The following is a 16,889-nucleotide window of genomic DNA, read 5'->3' on the forward strand; positions in this document are numbered from 1 at the left end:
AATGTGTAGAGAGAAAAAAACAAACTAATCTTGCAAACAATAAAAGTGAACAAAATATCATTCAGAACTGATATTTTATGAAAGAAAGAAAACCAGGTATCACTGCAGCCAGAGCAGGACACAGCCTCAGTTCAGAGCAGAGCTGAGTAGACATGGCAGAGCAGCTTGCCTAACTGGCCCATCCCTGGCCTCCTGACCCCTTCAATCTGGCCCAGCACCTAAATCATCCAAACATCGGATTGTTCCTTGTTCTCAAACTGCTTTAGGCCCTGGACCCTACCGCCACAATTTGGCCCATACTTAACCTATCCAATTCAGCCTGGTGTTAAATCAATCAAACATCAGGTCTTTTCTCACTCTCGAGGTCACCTCGACCCCACCTCTCCATTGTTAGCAGTGATCATTATTAATAAAGTATTTAGTAGTTTTCTTTATTTTGTTTCCCACCTATAAGTAGTCGCTGGGCATCAGCACCATCTTAAACTGGATGTCTCTTTCTACTATTTTTATGTTTTAACAGATTTCTGTTAATGTTTATTCACTAGGTTATGTCTAACAACCGACCTCCTTGATGAGCAAGAGAAGTATTGGCAGTCATTGGGTTTAAAGTGTCATTGATAGTTGGTCTCTTGGGTTGGAGAAAGATTCAGAAAGACTAAGTGTCAGAAACGGTCCCAGTGAATTTTGAGTGTAGGGAGAAGACCTGATGTAGAATCTTTGATGATCCCCCCACCACAGATACAGGTTGATATGCTGAGTTCCTAAAGCAGTGTGTTTTTCTTTACTGCAGATTCCAGTATCTATGATCTTGTTTCTCTAAGGGAAGTATCATTTCAATTACATAGCAACCAACTTGTTCAAAGCTTTTTCTCCCTCCAAATCCAGTGTTGTTTAATTTGAACAATGGCAGAAATAACAGTTTTGGCAGATACTATAACAAGATCATCATTCAAAAATAACAAAGAAAATGTCTATTTGAAATGCACTGATTTTCACCCTGGCATTTAGTATCATTAAAGCTTCAACTGCAACTCTCTTACAATCTTTTTTTCTAGTGTTCTTCAAAGCAAGTCCTTGACATTTAAATGTTTTTAAGGAGGATATTATAAACAAGTATTTCTTGTTAGTTCATTGTATAAGTCTTCTAAAATAAGATATGTACAAACTTCACACAAACTCAAGACCTTTCCTTTTCATGGCTTGATTCATCCAAAAGGGTAAATTCTAAAAGATTTGGGAATACCACCGTTAACAGGTAAACCACTAAGTGTAATCTATTGACAACTGAGTAACTTACAGAAAAGGGTTGCTTAATGACTCACTTGCCTTTATACTGCAAAAGGTCTTCTCTGAATGCTGGATGTATTATTCATTTCCTGGCACTAAAAAGTTTTTCATTAAAGCCAAAAATTTGAAGTAGACTGAAATGAAGAAAAAAAATTATTTGTAATTTTGTAAATCTAAAACCTAATGGTATTTTATTTTTTAATTATATTTAACACTTATTAGTAATAAAATATTTAACAAGATAAAAATGTAGTCTTATAACTATATTTAATCTCATTTGACACATTTCCTTTAGTACACTTCTTTTCTGTTAAGCTTCCTACTTTATGTTGTCTTCCAAATAATGTGTCCCAAATATTCAAGACTAGCTTATTTACAATTTATAATGTTGCACGATCTTGTACATGATTAGAATAACCAATTTTTCATGCTTCCATATCCACCTTTATGAGAGTTTCAATATTAAAACTATTTTTTGAAATAAAATAATTATAGGGGAAAAATACTATCTAATTTAAAGGAGTTTTGATTCTGAGGCCAAGCTCAATTACTGTAATTGACATGATACATTGATTTCTGGAAACTGCAGGTTTTGGCATCAATCATGTTTCTGTGACCTTTGTTTGCATTTCAGTATAACTGTGATAAGTTTTGCAGACAAGATGAATCCAACATCCAACATACGGTTGTAAACAGTATCCAGAAAGCGCACTGATTTCACAAGTAGGGAATGGCTTCATGTCAAAACTTCCAGATAGAAGTTTTATTTTGGATGGACATGTTAAAATGGATGAGGAACTTTCCTTTTATTTCATTTCGGCTTTGTCTATTTTCTGGAGGAAAACTAATGCAAGAATGTTTCTATTCAGATATTAGGCCACCACAGTGCTTTCTTTCCAGATATCATGGCTGGCATATGTTAAAATAATCAACTAGAAATGATTAAACAAAAACAGACTTTAATGCACAAGAAGAAAAGGGTTGACCAATAGCTTGATACAGATAGATCTCATAGCTGAATAATCACAATTTGAACAGCTGGCTCTACGTGTATAGACAATCAGCAGAAATACAGCTTTTAAATTGTCCATTTCCCCAACACCAGTGGAAATACACTGCACACCCTACATGGCTGCATCAATCTTTTAGTGTAAAAATGCCTGTCAGTTGTTTCTTTGTCACCTACACATGCATATTTATTCTTAGCTCTCACTTGCCATTCATACATTGAAGAGCCTCAATGGAATCTTTGACATATCTTTACCAACTTGTATGCACGTTTCCTTTTAAACCATTAAAATCACTATATTTACATCAACCTTTTGCTAAAATTAGCAAACAAAGGATATAGTATACTATCTAAATTCATTTTTATTTTGCATTGCATTCAAGACTACAATGTTAACTGATATAGCAAAGCACTAATTTTCAGAAAGTGTCACCTGGATTTAATCATCTCCATACCACTAGAAGCAGACACTGCAGTAACAGTTTGGATAGCTTTTCCGTCAAATTTCTATTTTGGACCTTTCTCATAAGATGAAGCAACTCATTACTGTAAGAGCTCTGCAGCAGATTAAACAATTATTTTGCTGTTCGAGGTTAGTCAATGTTAGTTGAGGGTGACATTGGGAATTAAAATATCCAGAATTGTATTCCAATCCTTACGTGTACTGTGAGATTACATTTACAGCCCCATGCTGTGACAGGTCAGCATAAAGTTTTGCAGCCACTCCCCATCCAATTAACCTTCACCCATCTCTGCTGCTACAGCAGTAACCAATTACATAGAATTAACTGTGATCATATTCCTCTGTAGGTGCAAGATCTACAGACCCAAAACAGACATCATTTTGTTCCTAGATAACAGGCTCAACCAAGTTTCCAAGTTTGAATACTGACCTAATGTTTTTGTACATTAACAAGGGATAGTTAGCACCTCTCCAATAAAGCTAGTCAAAACCATCCCCAATTTTGTTTTTGAGCATGAGATTGCCTCACTCAGAAATACATTTATGCATCTAATTTAGAAGTAAAATACTAGAGTAAATGATTTGCGGGATTTCTTCCAAAGACAAAGGTGATGAATATACACTGACATCTGATGCTAGCATTCATCAGGTCAATTTTGCTAACAGAATGAACTGAATTCACAATTACATACAATAGTTTATTATCTATTGAAGGTGTTTCACTGGTCCCTATTTCTCTATTAAGAGGGAGCGGTAAGGGTTTAAAGAAAACCACTGTACGGAATGATTCTGTATAGTGATTTGATGGCAATTCCCTTGCCTGACTTTTTAAAAATAAACTCTTACCCCTCCCTGAATAACTGTGCTTGCATTGATGATAGATTCTTCCACACAAAAAAAAGAGTATTTACGTCAGTCCCCTAAATATACAGTATATGCAAGATGTTACATTTTAAAATCATTATTTGCAGCCTCCATAGTCTGAGGAAAGTATCCTGTTATTATAATACTGATATAATATTCCTTAATTATCAGCAATGTGGCACACAATGTTGCTTTTCTGTACGGGCAAAGTTCAAATGTTGTATGTATAATTAAAGATCTTTTTACAAGGAAGCACAGTGCTAATATTAATATGGTCTGTTATTTAAGCCAGCCCCAAAATGGTAACTATAATAGATAAATTGACTGAAGAATACGTCCTGCCTAGTCCCCAATTTGCATATAAAGCAGTTTTAACTCCCAAGTAGCAAAGTAAAAACGATAAATGATTCATTTATATGAATAACAGCGATAAAGACAATACAAATCAACAGTAATTACTTGCAGTATTTTTTTTTTACAGCACAGTAAGGTATAGTTTCCCTGAAATAAAACCTATCATATGGCCACTTCTTCCATTTGACCTAAAACATATCCCCAGATGCTTTGAGATTGAAAGAGTTGTCCATGATTTGCTGTAGCTCTCCAAGATGTGTATTCTTGTTACCTGTGGCAGGTGCAGCTGCAGGTTCACGACCAACATACCTATGGGAAGATAAAATCAATTCAAATGGCAGATTTTGATTCTCACTCCAAGCACACTCAGTGGCCACTTTCTAAGGTATATCTGTACACCCTGCTCAGTAATGCAATTACCTAATCAGCCAATCATGTGGCAGCAGCTCAATACATAAAAGCATGCAGACATGGTCAAGGGGTTCAGTGTTGTTCAGAGAAAACATTAGAATAGGGAATAAATAGGCATTAAGTGACTTTGACTGTGAAATGATCATTGGTGCCAGAACTTATCGAGGCGACTGAACCCGATGTTTGGACAACGATTTAGGCGCCGGCCAGATTGAAAAGGTCAGGTTATTGGGGCCTGGGGCAAAGGACAGGTTGGTTCTGCGTTGAACTAAATGTATATGGACAGACTTTCTTTGTGGACTTCAGTTCAGAACGCTATTTGCTTGCTTATTGTTTGCATTTGTTTTATTTTCCTCCGCACTTTGGGTGTTTGATGGTTCTCTTTGTTATGTGGCTGCTAGCTAAGAGACGAATCTCAAGGTTGCATAATGTACACACACTTTGAACTCTGATCAGGCGGTTTGAGTATCTCAGAAACTGCAGATCTCCTGAGATTTTCCAAACAGTTTCTAGAGTTTACAGAGAATGGTGCAAAAAAAAAAGGAGTGGCAGTTCTATGGGGACAAACACCTTGTTAATGAGAGAGGTCAGAGGAGAATGCCCAGACTGGTTCAAGCTGACAAGAGGGCAACAGTAACAACAGTGTGCATTACAGCATCTCTAAGTGCATCACACATTGAACCTTGAAGTGGATAGTCTACAGAAGCAGACCATGAATCTCCTATACCTAATAAAGTGGCCACTGAGTGCATATGAACAGAACTAAAAAAATACAAACCCCATTTCCAGAAAAGTTGGGATATTTTCCAAAATGCAATAAAAACAAAAATCTGTGATATGTTAATTCACGTGAACCTTTATTTAACTGACAACAGTACAAAGAAAAGATTTTCAATAGTTTTACTGACCAACTTAATTGTATTTTGTAAATATACACAAATTTAGAATTTGATAGCTGCAACACACTCAACAAAAGTTGGGACAGTTAAAATAAGATTGAAAAGTGCACAGAATATTCAAGTAGCACCGGTTTGGAAGACTCCACATTAAGCAGGCTAATTAGTAGCAGGTGAGGTATCATGACTGGGTATAAAAGTAGCGTTCATCAAAGGCTCAGTCTTTGCAAGCAAGGATGGGTGGCACTGCCTAAGAAACCGTCATGCTACTGTGACAATTATAGTCACCTGGGCTCAGGAGTACTTTGGAAAACCATTGTCACTCAACACAGTCCGTCGCTGCATCCAGAATTGCAACTTGAAATTGTATTACGCAAGGAGGAAGCCATACATCAACTCTATACAGAAACGCCGGTGAGTTCTCTGGGCCCGAGCTCATCTCAGGTGGACCGAAAGACTGTGAAACTGTGCGCTATGGTCAGATGAGTCCACATTTCAGCTAGTTTTCGGAAAAAAAGGGCATCCAGTTCTCCATACCAAAGATGAAAACGACTATCCAGATTGTTATCAGCGAAAGGTGCAAAAGCCAGCATCTGTGATGGTATGGGGGTGCATCAGTGCCCATGGTATGGGTGAGTTGCATGTATGTGAAGGTACCATTGACTCTGAGGCGTATATTTGGATTTTAGAGAGACATATGTTGCCATCAAGGCGACGTCTCTTTCCGGGACGTTCATGCTTATTTCAGCAGGACAATGCCAGTCCACATTCTGCACGGGCTACAACAGCGTGGCTTTGTAGACACAGAGTGCGTGTGCTTGACTGGCCTGCTGCCAGTCCAGATCTATCTCCTATTGAAAATGTATGGCGCATCATGAAGAGGAGAATCAGACAACAGAGACCACAGACTGCTGAGCAGCTGAAGTCTTATATCAAGCAAGAATGGACAAAATTTCCATTTGCAAATCTACTACAATTAGTATCCTCAGTTTCAAAACGATTAAAAAGTGTTATTAAAAGGAAAGGTGATGTAACACAATGGTAAACATGCCTCTGTCCCAACTTTTGTTGAGTGTGTTGCAGCCATCAAATTCTAAATTTGTGTATACTTACAAAATACAATTAAGTTGGTCAGTAAAACTATTGAAAATCTTTTCTTTGTACTTTTGTCAGTTAAATAAAGATTCACGTGAATTAACATACCACAGATTTTTGTTTTTATTGCATTTTGGAAAGTATCCCAACTTTTCTGGAAATGGGGTTTGTAGGTTTTTTACCTGAAAAATCGCATAGTTTTATTTTTAACCTACATAGAAGGATATTGGTAAAATGTTTTATCAAATAACACTAACTAAAACACGATCCTGGATTCTAATCAACATTCTTTAAATTGGAGATAGTTAGGGGATACTGTGTGGGCAAAACTGCCAGCACTAAATGGAATAGATTGAGTGAGCATGGACTTTTCTCTCTGGAAGGAAGGAGGATGACAAGAGACTTGATAGAGGTGTACAACAGGTATAGATCAAAGGAACAGCCAGAGACATTATCCCAAGGCAGAAATGGCTAACACAAAGGGGCATAATTTTAAAGTGATTGGAGGAAAGTATATGCAGGATGTCAGAGGCAAGCCTTTATATACAGAGTGGTGAGTGCATAGACGCCACCGCCAGGGTTGGTGGTAGAGGCAGATACATTAGGGACATAAGAAACTCTTAAGTAGGCACATGGATGATAGAAAAATGGAAGGCTACGTGGGAGGGAAGGGGTAGATTGATCTTAAGTAGGTTATAAGATAGGCACAACATTGTGGGCTGAAGGGCCTGTACTGTGCTGTAGCTCGTGCTCAAATATTAACACTTGTAATTGCAGAGAGAACAAATGGTTAAACTTGCAATCTAGCTCTAGCACATGACGACATTTCAATAAATCACATTTCATTATGTGCCTCAATGGCTTGTACTCCTGCCTGTATGTCTCAAAATTCTAGGTTCAAGACCCATGGCAAATATTTAGGCTGCCATTTTTAATGCACTGTTACATGTCTTTTGGAAGAGGTGTTAAACTGAGGACATGTCTTTCAAGTGGGCAGTAAACATCCCATGGCATTTACTTTGGTTCACAGCTCCAGTGACCCAGGTTTGATGCTGGGTGAGAAAGATGTCAGTGCAGAGTTTTTGCATTCTCGCCTCGACCATGTGAGCCTCCTCAGGATGTTCTGGTTTCCTTCCACAAAGACATGGAGGTAAACTTAATTAGCCACTACATTCTTCTTAATATAGTTAATAGCCAGAAGAATCAAAGAGTGTTGATGGGCATGTGTGTGAGAGAACAGGTTGCAGGGGCACAGAGACAGAAGGGAAGAAGGAATGGAAGTAATGGAATCATTCTGCTGGGAGATGGCATGGACTTGATGGGCCAAATGATCCAATACTGTTATGAGTTACAACAAGGTAAACATTTTACTATGTTTCCAAGGAATGTGAACCAAGGGAATTGAGTTTTTACCTTGCCAACTGGGCTTCATGCTGCATATACCAATCTGAAGGATTGGTCAACAGCAGGTCCAAATGTCAGATTCCAGCGATTCTCTGAGGATGGAGGTCAGGTTGGAAGGCACTGACGACGAAGATCATGATCTCCAAGACCAAGGATCATAATCGGCAGGCCCCAAGGATGAGGGGTCGGGGTGGGGGTAGGGGGTAGGAAAGATTTGTTTTGCTGTTGTTGTTGTCTTGTTGTATATCAACTACATGTTGTTCTGCTGCATAATGTTGTCATGCTATGTGGCGCAGCAAGCATGGCGACGCTGGGGGTTGCCCCAGTACATGCTCAGATTTGTTAATTAGTAATAAAAATGATGGATTTTACTGTATGCTTCGATATACAAGTGATTAATAAACCTAATCTAATCAAGATCCATTCTCTAGTTTGCATCAGTTAGCTTTTTCTTACGGCAAAAGAAGGAAATTTAATTATAAGCTTAAACCTAGGTGCTTACCGAACTGATTTTTCATACTGTGACAATGTCTTGAATCGAGGCTTCACATAGTTGTAGTACCCCATGTTTTTGTGTTCTTCTTGGCACCAGACAATGTCAGCGTCAGGATATCTGTCAATTTCTTTTTTCAACAGGTCATATGGGAATGGGGACAACTGCAAACAGAAGACATGATAACTGATACAACTGTGGGGAGAAATTAAAATCAGTAACTAATGTTATCAGTTTTATTTCCTTCCTAGGAAATACATTTCACCCTTAACCATGACCTCTGGTTGTAGTCCCATCCAACCTCAGTGGAAAAAGTCTGCTTGCATTTACCATATTTATACCCCTAATTTTGTATACCTATATCAAATATCCTCTCAATCTTCCACATTCCAAGGAATAAAGTCCTGCCCTATTCAATCTTTCCTTACAACTTGGGACTTCCAGACCTGGCAATGTCCTTGTAAATTTTCTCTGTGTTCTTTCCACCTTATTCACATCTTTCCTGTAGGTAGGTAACCAAAACTGCACACAGCACTCCAAGTTAGGCCTCACCAATGTCATTTACAACTTCAACATAACATCCTACCTCCTGTACTCAATACTTTGATTTATGAAGGCCAATGTGCTAAAAGCTTTCTTTAGGATCCCATTTACCTGTGATGCCACCTTCAAAAGATTATGGACCTGTATTCCCAGATCGCTTTGTTCTACTGCCTGATAATTCACTATGTACGACCTATCCTGGTTGGTCTTACTGAAATGCAACACCTTACACTTGTCTGCATTAAATTGCATCTGCCATTTTTTAGCCCAGTTTTCCAGCTGGTCCAGATTCTGCTGGAAGTTATGATAGCCTTACTCACTGTCCAATATGATGGCAGAATATAGCATTAATGGCAAGACTCTTGGCAGTGTGGAGGATCAGAGGGATCTTGGGGTCTGAGCGCACAGGACACTCAAAGCTGCTAAGCAGGTTGACTCTGTAGTTAAGAAGGCATACGGTGTACTGGCCTTCACCAATCGTGGGATTAAGTTTAGGCGCTGAGAGGTAATGTTGCAGCTATATAGGACCCTGGTCAGACCCAACTTGGAATACTGTGCTCAGTTCTGGTCACCTCACTATAGGAAGGATGTGGAAACCATAGAAGGGGTGCAGAGGAGATTTACAAGGATGTTTCCTGGATTGGGGAGCAGGCCTTATGAGAACAGGTTGAGTGAACTCGGCCTTTTCTCCTTGGAGCGACGGAGGATAAGAGGTGACCTGATAGAGGTGTACAAGATAATGAGTGACATTGATCATGTGGATAGTCAGAGGCTTTTTCCCCAGGGCTGAAATGGCTAGCACAAGAGGGCATAGTTTTAAGTGCTTGAAAGTAGGTACAGAGAAGATGTCAGGGGTAAGTTTTTTTTTTTTTTTACGCAGAGAGTGGTGAGTGTGTAGAATGGGCTGCTGGCGGTGGCGGTGGTGGTGGAGGTGGAAACGATAGGGTCTTTTAAGAGACTCCTGGATGGATACATGGAGTTTAGAAAAATAGAGGGCTATGGGTAAGCCTAGGTAGTTCTAAGGTAAGGACATGTTTGGCACAGCTTTGTGGGCCGAAGGGCCTGTATCGTGTTGTAGGTTTTCTATGGTTCTATGTTCTATGTTTCAATACACCCCAAATCTTGGTGTTACCTGCAAATTTGCTGAACCAGTTAATCACATTATCATCCAGATCACTGACAGAGGACAAAGAACAATGGACCTAGCACTGATCCCTGTGGTACTCCACTAGTCACAGGCCTCCAGTCAGAGAGGCAACCATCTACTACCGCTCTCTGGCTTTTCCCACAAAGCCAATGTCCAATCCAATTTACTACCTCATCTTGAATGCCGAGTGACTGAACCTTCTTGACCAAACTCCCATGCAGAATCTTGTCAAATGCCTTACCAAAAATTGAGGTAGACAGCATCCACTGCTTTGCCCTCATCAGCTTTCCTGGTAACTTCTTTAAAAGGCTCAGTAAGATTGGTTAGACATGCACAAAGCCATGATGACTACTCTTGATCAGTCCATCTCTATCCAAATACTTATATATCTGGTCCCTCAGAATGCCTTCCAATAACTTTCCCTCTGCTGATGTCAGGCCCACCAGCCTGTAATTTCCTGGTTTATTTTAACAGCACTTTCTTGAACAGCAGAACATTTGCTATCCTCCAATCCTCCTGTACCTCACCTGTTGCTAAGGATGTTTTAAATATCTCTGCTAGGGCCCCAGCAATTTCTGCACTTGCCTCCTGCAGAGGGAACTCTCATCAGGCCCTGGGGATTTATCCACCCTAATTTGCCTCAGGACAATAAAGACCTCCTCCTCTGTAATCTGTATAGGGTCATGAAGTTGATGCCACTTCTCTAGATTCTATGTTCTTCCGAATAAATACAGATGCAAAAAAATGTACTTAAGATCTCCTCCATCTATTCTGGCTCCACACACAGATTACCATTACCGTTCTGATCTTCCAGAGGACCAATTTTGTCCCTTGCTAATCTTTTGCTCTTATCACATCTGTAGAATTCCTTATGACTCTCCTTCACCTTGTCTTGGGCAAAGAAGTGGCAAATGAAATGCAATGTTGGAATATGTATGGTCATACACTTTGGTGTAAGAAATAAATGGGTAGATTATTATTTAGATAGGGAGAGAATTCAAAATGCAGAGATGCAAAGGGACTTGGGAGTCCTTGTGCAAGATACCCTCTAGGTTGAGTTGGCTGTGAAGAAGGCGAATGCAATGTTGGCATTCATTTCTAGAGGTATAGAATATAAGAGCAGGATGTGATGGTGAGGCTCTATAAGGCAATCGTGAGACCACACTTGGAGTATTGTATGTAGTTTTGGGCTCTTTATTTTAGAAAGGATATACTGAAGTTGGAGAGGGTTCAGAGAAGATTCATGAGAATGGTTCCAGGAATGAAAGGGTTACCATATGAGGAACGTCTGGCAGCTCCTGGGCTGTATTTCCTGGAGTTCAGGAGAATGAGGGGGGGGGAATCTCATAGTAACATTCCGAATGTTAAAGGCCTGAACAGATTAGATATGCAAAGTTACTTCCCATGGTAGGGGATTCTAGGACAAGAGGGCACAACTTCAGGATTGAAGGACGTCCATTTAAAACTGAGCTGTGGAGAAATTACTTTAGTCAGAGGGTGGTAAATCTGTGGAATTTGTTGCCACTACCTCTTGAAAACCAAGGCTCCCTACACATTATCTTTACCTTTTATTCTGACAAATGCATACAAGCTTCGTGCTCTCAAAATTATACTTTTGAACGTGTCCCACTTAACAAGTACAAGTTTGCCAGAAAACTGCTTCTCCCAATCCACACTTGACAGATCATTTCTAATAACATCAAAATTGGCCTTTCCCCAATTTAGAATCTCAACCCATGGACCAGACCTTTCTTTTTGCATATTTATTTTGAAACTAATGGCATTGCAATCACTATATGCAAAGTATTCTCCTACACAAACATCTATCACCCGCCCTGTCTCATTTCCTAATAGCTGATCAAGTATCTCACATACTCTCACCGGGACTTCTTTGTACTGATTAAGAAAACTTTCGTGAACACATTTGACAAACTCTATCATATCTAGTCCTTTTATATTTTGGGAGTCCCAGTCAATATCTGTACAGTTATAATTACCTACGATAATAACCTTATCCATGTTGCAATAGTCTGCGATCTCTCTGCAAATTTGTTCTTCCAAATCCCTCCGTCTGTTGGGTGGCCTGTAATATAGCCCCATTAATGTGGCCATACCTTTCCTATTTCTCAACTTCACCCACAACATCACACTAGATGAGTTCTCCAGTCTGTCCTGATAGAGCACAGCCATGACATTTTCCCTGACCACTATCGCCATCCCTCCTCCTTTAATCCCTCCTGCTCTGTCGTGTCTAAAACAATGGAACCCCGGAATACTGAGCTGCCAGTCCTGCCCCTCCTGCAACCAAGTTGCACTAATAGCTACAATATCATAATTCCATGTATTGATTCACGCCCTGAGCTCATCAGCCTTTCCTACAATACTTCTTGCATTGAAATACATGGTCACACCTTGCTCAACTTTTTGATTCCTAACTTTGAGGTCTTAACAACATCTGCCTACACAACCTCTCCAATAACTGTTCTGGCACTTCTGGTTCCCTTCACGCTGCAACTCTAGTTTAAAACCACACTGTGCATTCCACTAAGATAATAGTCCCCTTACAGTTCAGGTGCAAATCATCTCTTCTGTACAGGCTCCATCTTCCCTGGAAGAGAGTCCAATGATCTAAAAATCTTATGCCCTCCCTCCTACACCAACTCATTAGCCATGTGTTAAACTGCATAATTTTTATTTCTGGCCTCACTAGCAAGTGGCACAGATAGCAATCCTGAGATCACGGCCCTGGAGGTTCTGCCCTTTAACTTAGCACGATATTCCCCAAACTCGCTTTGTAGAACCTTGTCACTCTTCCTACCTATGTCACTGGTACCTACATGGAACACAACCTCTGACTGTTCACCTCCCACTTAAGAATGTTAAGTAATCAATCCAAGATGTCCCTGACACCCAGGAGGCAAAATACCATGCAGAAATCTCATTCAGGTTCACAGAACCTCCTTTCTGTTCCCCTAACTAACAAGTCCCCTATCACCACAGCTTGCCTCTTTTTGGCCACGCCCCCTCCTCCCAACAGTATCCAAACTAGTATACTTGTTGTTGAGGGGGATGGCCGCAAGGGTACTTTGCATTGGCTGTTTATTCCTTTTCCCCTTCCTGACTATCACCCAGTTTCCTGTGTCCTGTATCTTGAGTGTAACTACCTCTCTATAGGTCCTATCCATCACCTCTTCAGTCTCCTGAATTATCCAGTTTACCCAGTTCCAGCTCCAGCTCCTTATTGCAGAGTGTCAGAAGCTGCAGCCGGCTATTCTTCTCGCAGGTGTAGTCAGAGACACTGGTGGTCTCCCTGCCTTCCTACAGTCTGCTAGAGGAGCATTCTACTATCTTGCCAGGCATCTCTACTGTTCTAACTGAGCAAATATAAAGGAGGAATAACATAAACTGTGGGGGAAGGTTGGAAAAAATGCTACCTATAACTTTTTTGCCTTCTCTCACTCAAGCTTTGAAATGCCCACTCTAACTCTGTCCACTCTAAGGCTCGTCCTGCCTTACTTTAATTTGTTCTTGTCAATCAATCTAATCATTTTAGAATAAAATTCTGTTCCACACAACTTTTTGTTGGGTAAACAGACAAGTGGAAAGCCCACTTACGAAAATTCAAAGTTAGTGGAAATGAAGACTTTGATACAGTTTTATCCTCCTTCTATCTAAATGGATTAACAATGAACCTATTTGAATTCATGATGTTTGGAGTGGTAGAATGTACTCTCTCTGGAGAAAATCTCTTGCCATGTGTCTCAGCCAACAGCTGGAAAGCAACTGAAACAACTTTTGCTATTTTCATTTCCTATATAGTAGTCATCTTTATGACTCCTGTTATATAGTCCTAGGGTTCATTTTTTCTGTGGACTGTTACTTTAAAACGCCAAGAGAATGAGACTGACTTTTGGGACACTTTTGGATTTCTACTGACTACAAAATTGCTTGGTTACTACAGTGAGAGAGGTGGAGTTGTTTGATGGACAATGAATGTTTGTGGTTTCTCGCGGCTTGTTTTGAATAAGCAAGGTCAGATGATCCTCTTACAGACACATACAGACACACACAGTTCAGAGTCAAGATGGTTTCGATCAATGAAAGACACCAGTGAGCGAGGTCGCTGGTTTAAACTTTCAGTAACCCAAAAGGAATGAGTTGAGATTGATCCAGAGTATTGATAAACAACTCTCACAAAGTATTGCAACTAGAAGAAGTTTGCAGAGAGAAAGAGGAGGGGAGAGGAAGGTTTGAAACAGAAGAAACCTAGTGACAAAGAGTTCACTGTTTGAACTCTCTCCTAGTAGCCCATAAGGGTGAGTTTCATTCCACTCCAATACGAAAGTATGATTGTCACATAGTTAATCCACAGGAGTGAGTTCTCTGGTAAGGGGAAAACCTTTGTGAATATTGCGTGTGTGCTTACCCTTGTCTGGATGTGGTAGTTCACTGAAGAAAGGCACCCCTGTGGCAAATCACTGTTGGAGTTATTTTGTATGTCGTAGAACTGGGTAAGTGGCTATCACGTTGAGTGTTTTGGGTAACCATGTGGAATCTACCGATGTGTCTACCCTTGCCTGGGTGGTTGTTCCATTGAAGGTGGTCCCCTTTGTGATAAGCTACTGTTGGTGATACTTCGAGTGTGGAGTGGAACAACTTCGGAGATAAAACCTACTGCTATTGTTGTTTTGTATTGCTGCCGTGGAATCTGGAATATCAACGTAATTGCCTTCTCACAACATTTGCCTTTGGATTACCAGTATCTCGCATTAATTAACCTGAAAATTGAACTGAACTTTCTTACATATCATCGTAAGACTGTAACTCTTACCACCCTTGCTCTGAAGCAGTTTGGGGATTTATATATGTACACCTATATATGCGTAACACCGTTAACTCTTGATTTACCTGGTTAAAGTTACTATATGACGTAGTTACTAATAAAGTAGTGTTTTGTTAATAACAAAACCAGACTCCAGGTGTGTTCTATTGCTGCTGATACTTTTACAGGGTTGCGTATACGTGACACTTCGGACTAAGCTTTATTGCAATGTTCTGTGCAAATAAGATGCAATAAACAAACAGCAAGTTAAATATGCTTCACGACACACATCTCATTCCCAACCAAATTAAAACAATACCGGCAAGACTTCTGTTTTCTCAACCCAGATGCCTAAACTACAAATAGCAAATGCAAAAAGCTACCTTATTTATTTGTAGTAAAGTAATAAACCTGCTGTCCATGCTTTTCTCAATTGAGAAAGATAGAAAATGGGAAAAATTCTAGTTTATAAACTAGTTGAGAAAGATAAAAATAATCTTTACAGAGATTAGGTAGAATTTCTTTAGCAAGATGGAGGTGAATCTGCGGAATTCATTGCTACAGATGGCTGTTGAGACAGTCATTGGGTATTTTCAGGCGGTGGTAGATAGGTTCTTCATTAGTAGTGGTGTTAAAGATTACAGGGAAAAAGCAGGAAAATGGGGCTGACGGATATCTTCAAGGAGCAATGCCTCAAAAATGCAGCATCCTTCATTAAGGACCCCCCCCCCCACCACCCCACCACTCAGGCCATGCCTTGTTCTCATTGCTACCATCAGGAAGGAGGTATGGAAGTGTGAAGGCACTTAGTTAATTAGTGATTACAAGTTATATTTTCCCAAAACAGATATATACACATAGTAGATCTATATTGTCATTTACATCTGAAATCTCCATTCCAGTCATTCTTTATAACTTGCCCATTCTGGACTGCAGATGCTGAAAATCTGAAACAGAAATGCTGAAAACACTCAGTAGGTCAGGTAGCATCTGCAGAACATTTCAGGTCAAGTTCCCTTTTGTCATCTCTAGATATGGGAAGTGGAAGAGATAAAGGTGTAGGACTAACACTTACATTTCCACCATCTAGACACCCAAACTGTCCTTTCTGAAGTGGTGACTCATTTGTACTTCATGGCTACATTCAATTTCCAGGTGGGTATAGTGTAGCTTTTGGGACTCAATAACGAGTTCAACAACTACAGGAAATTTGCATTTTCTCTGCTTATATCAGAACTGGCCAGCATTACCGTTGGTCAACTATCTCTACATTAGCTAAGTTTTCCTGTCTCCAACTAGCATGGCTTGACCTGCTGGACATTACCTACAGGTCAGGGATTTGCTGCTTTTAGATTCCTTTAGCCTCTCTATAACTGTTAGTCCATAAGACATACTGTATAAGCAGAATTAGGCCATTTGACCTTTTGAGTCTGCTCTGCTATTCCATTACGGCTGATTTATTATCCCTCTCAATCCCATTCACATGCCTATTGTTCTCATTAATTATCAATCATATAACTTCATCAAGAGCTTATCACCATGGCAACCCTAGCTTACCCTATCAGGGATAACCACTTTATGCTAACCATCCCTCCTCATCCTCTCTAATTTAAACCCAATTTGTTTTCTGTCTTTCCTCATTTGTGACAAAGGGTCTTGGCCCCGAAACATTTAACTGGCTCTGTTTCCATAAATGTTGCCTGAGTTACTGAGTGCATCCACCATTTTCTTCTTCTGTTGCGAATTTACTGTAATTGCAGCTTTCTGATTTCATTACACTCCATTCCTAGGTATACCTGCTCTAGTCTGATGATTGCCACTTTATCTTCCAAATTTCTGTTCATCCTCTCTTTTGCAAGCTCATAATAAACTTTGCCGGTGCAGAAAATCAGTCTCTTCACTTCATTTGGATTCTGTGCTGCGAGCTCTATGTCAGGAATGATTCGTTGGAATGTTGTACCTACAAATACAAAATATGACAATGATAACTCATTTGAAACTGCTGCAAACAATGGCTTTGATATCCAAGATTCCTTCAAAAATTACATCCCCAATTTAAAAACAATGCATCATTCTTGCACTTAAATCCCTTACTTTGGAA

General features: G+C 39.8%; 1 protein-coding gene across 1 annotated transcript in view; it reads right to left on the bottom strand.

Moving 5' to 3' along the window:
• Positions 1 to 2,221: 2,221 nt before the first annotated feature.
• The window catches only part of ogdhl (oxoglutarate dehydrogenase L), a 101,283-nt gene continuing 86,615 nt past the window's right edge, over positions 2,222 to 16,889 (bottom strand). The window contains exons 21-23 of the mRNA XM_072282823.1: positions 16,585 to 16,748; positions 8,286 to 8,440; positions 2,222 to 4,286 (exon numbers count right to left, since the gene is read on the bottom strand). Coding sequence (XP_072138924.1) covers positions 4,166 to 4,286; positions 8,286 to 8,440; positions 16,585 to 16,748 — 440 coding nt within the window. The 3' untranslated portion in view covers positions 2,222 to 4,165. The remainder of the gene's footprint in view (positions 4,287 to 8,285; positions 8,441 to 16,584; positions 16,749 to 16,889) is intronic.

Source organism: Mobula birostris, chromosome 18 (genome assembly GCF_030028105.1).
Source record: "Mobula birostris isolate sMobBir1 chromosome 18, sMobBir1.hap1, whole genome shotgun sequence".
NCBI classification, from domain to species: domain Eukaryota; kingdom Metazoa; phylum Chordata; class Chondrichthyes; order Myliobatiformes; family Myliobatidae; genus Mobula; species Mobula birostris.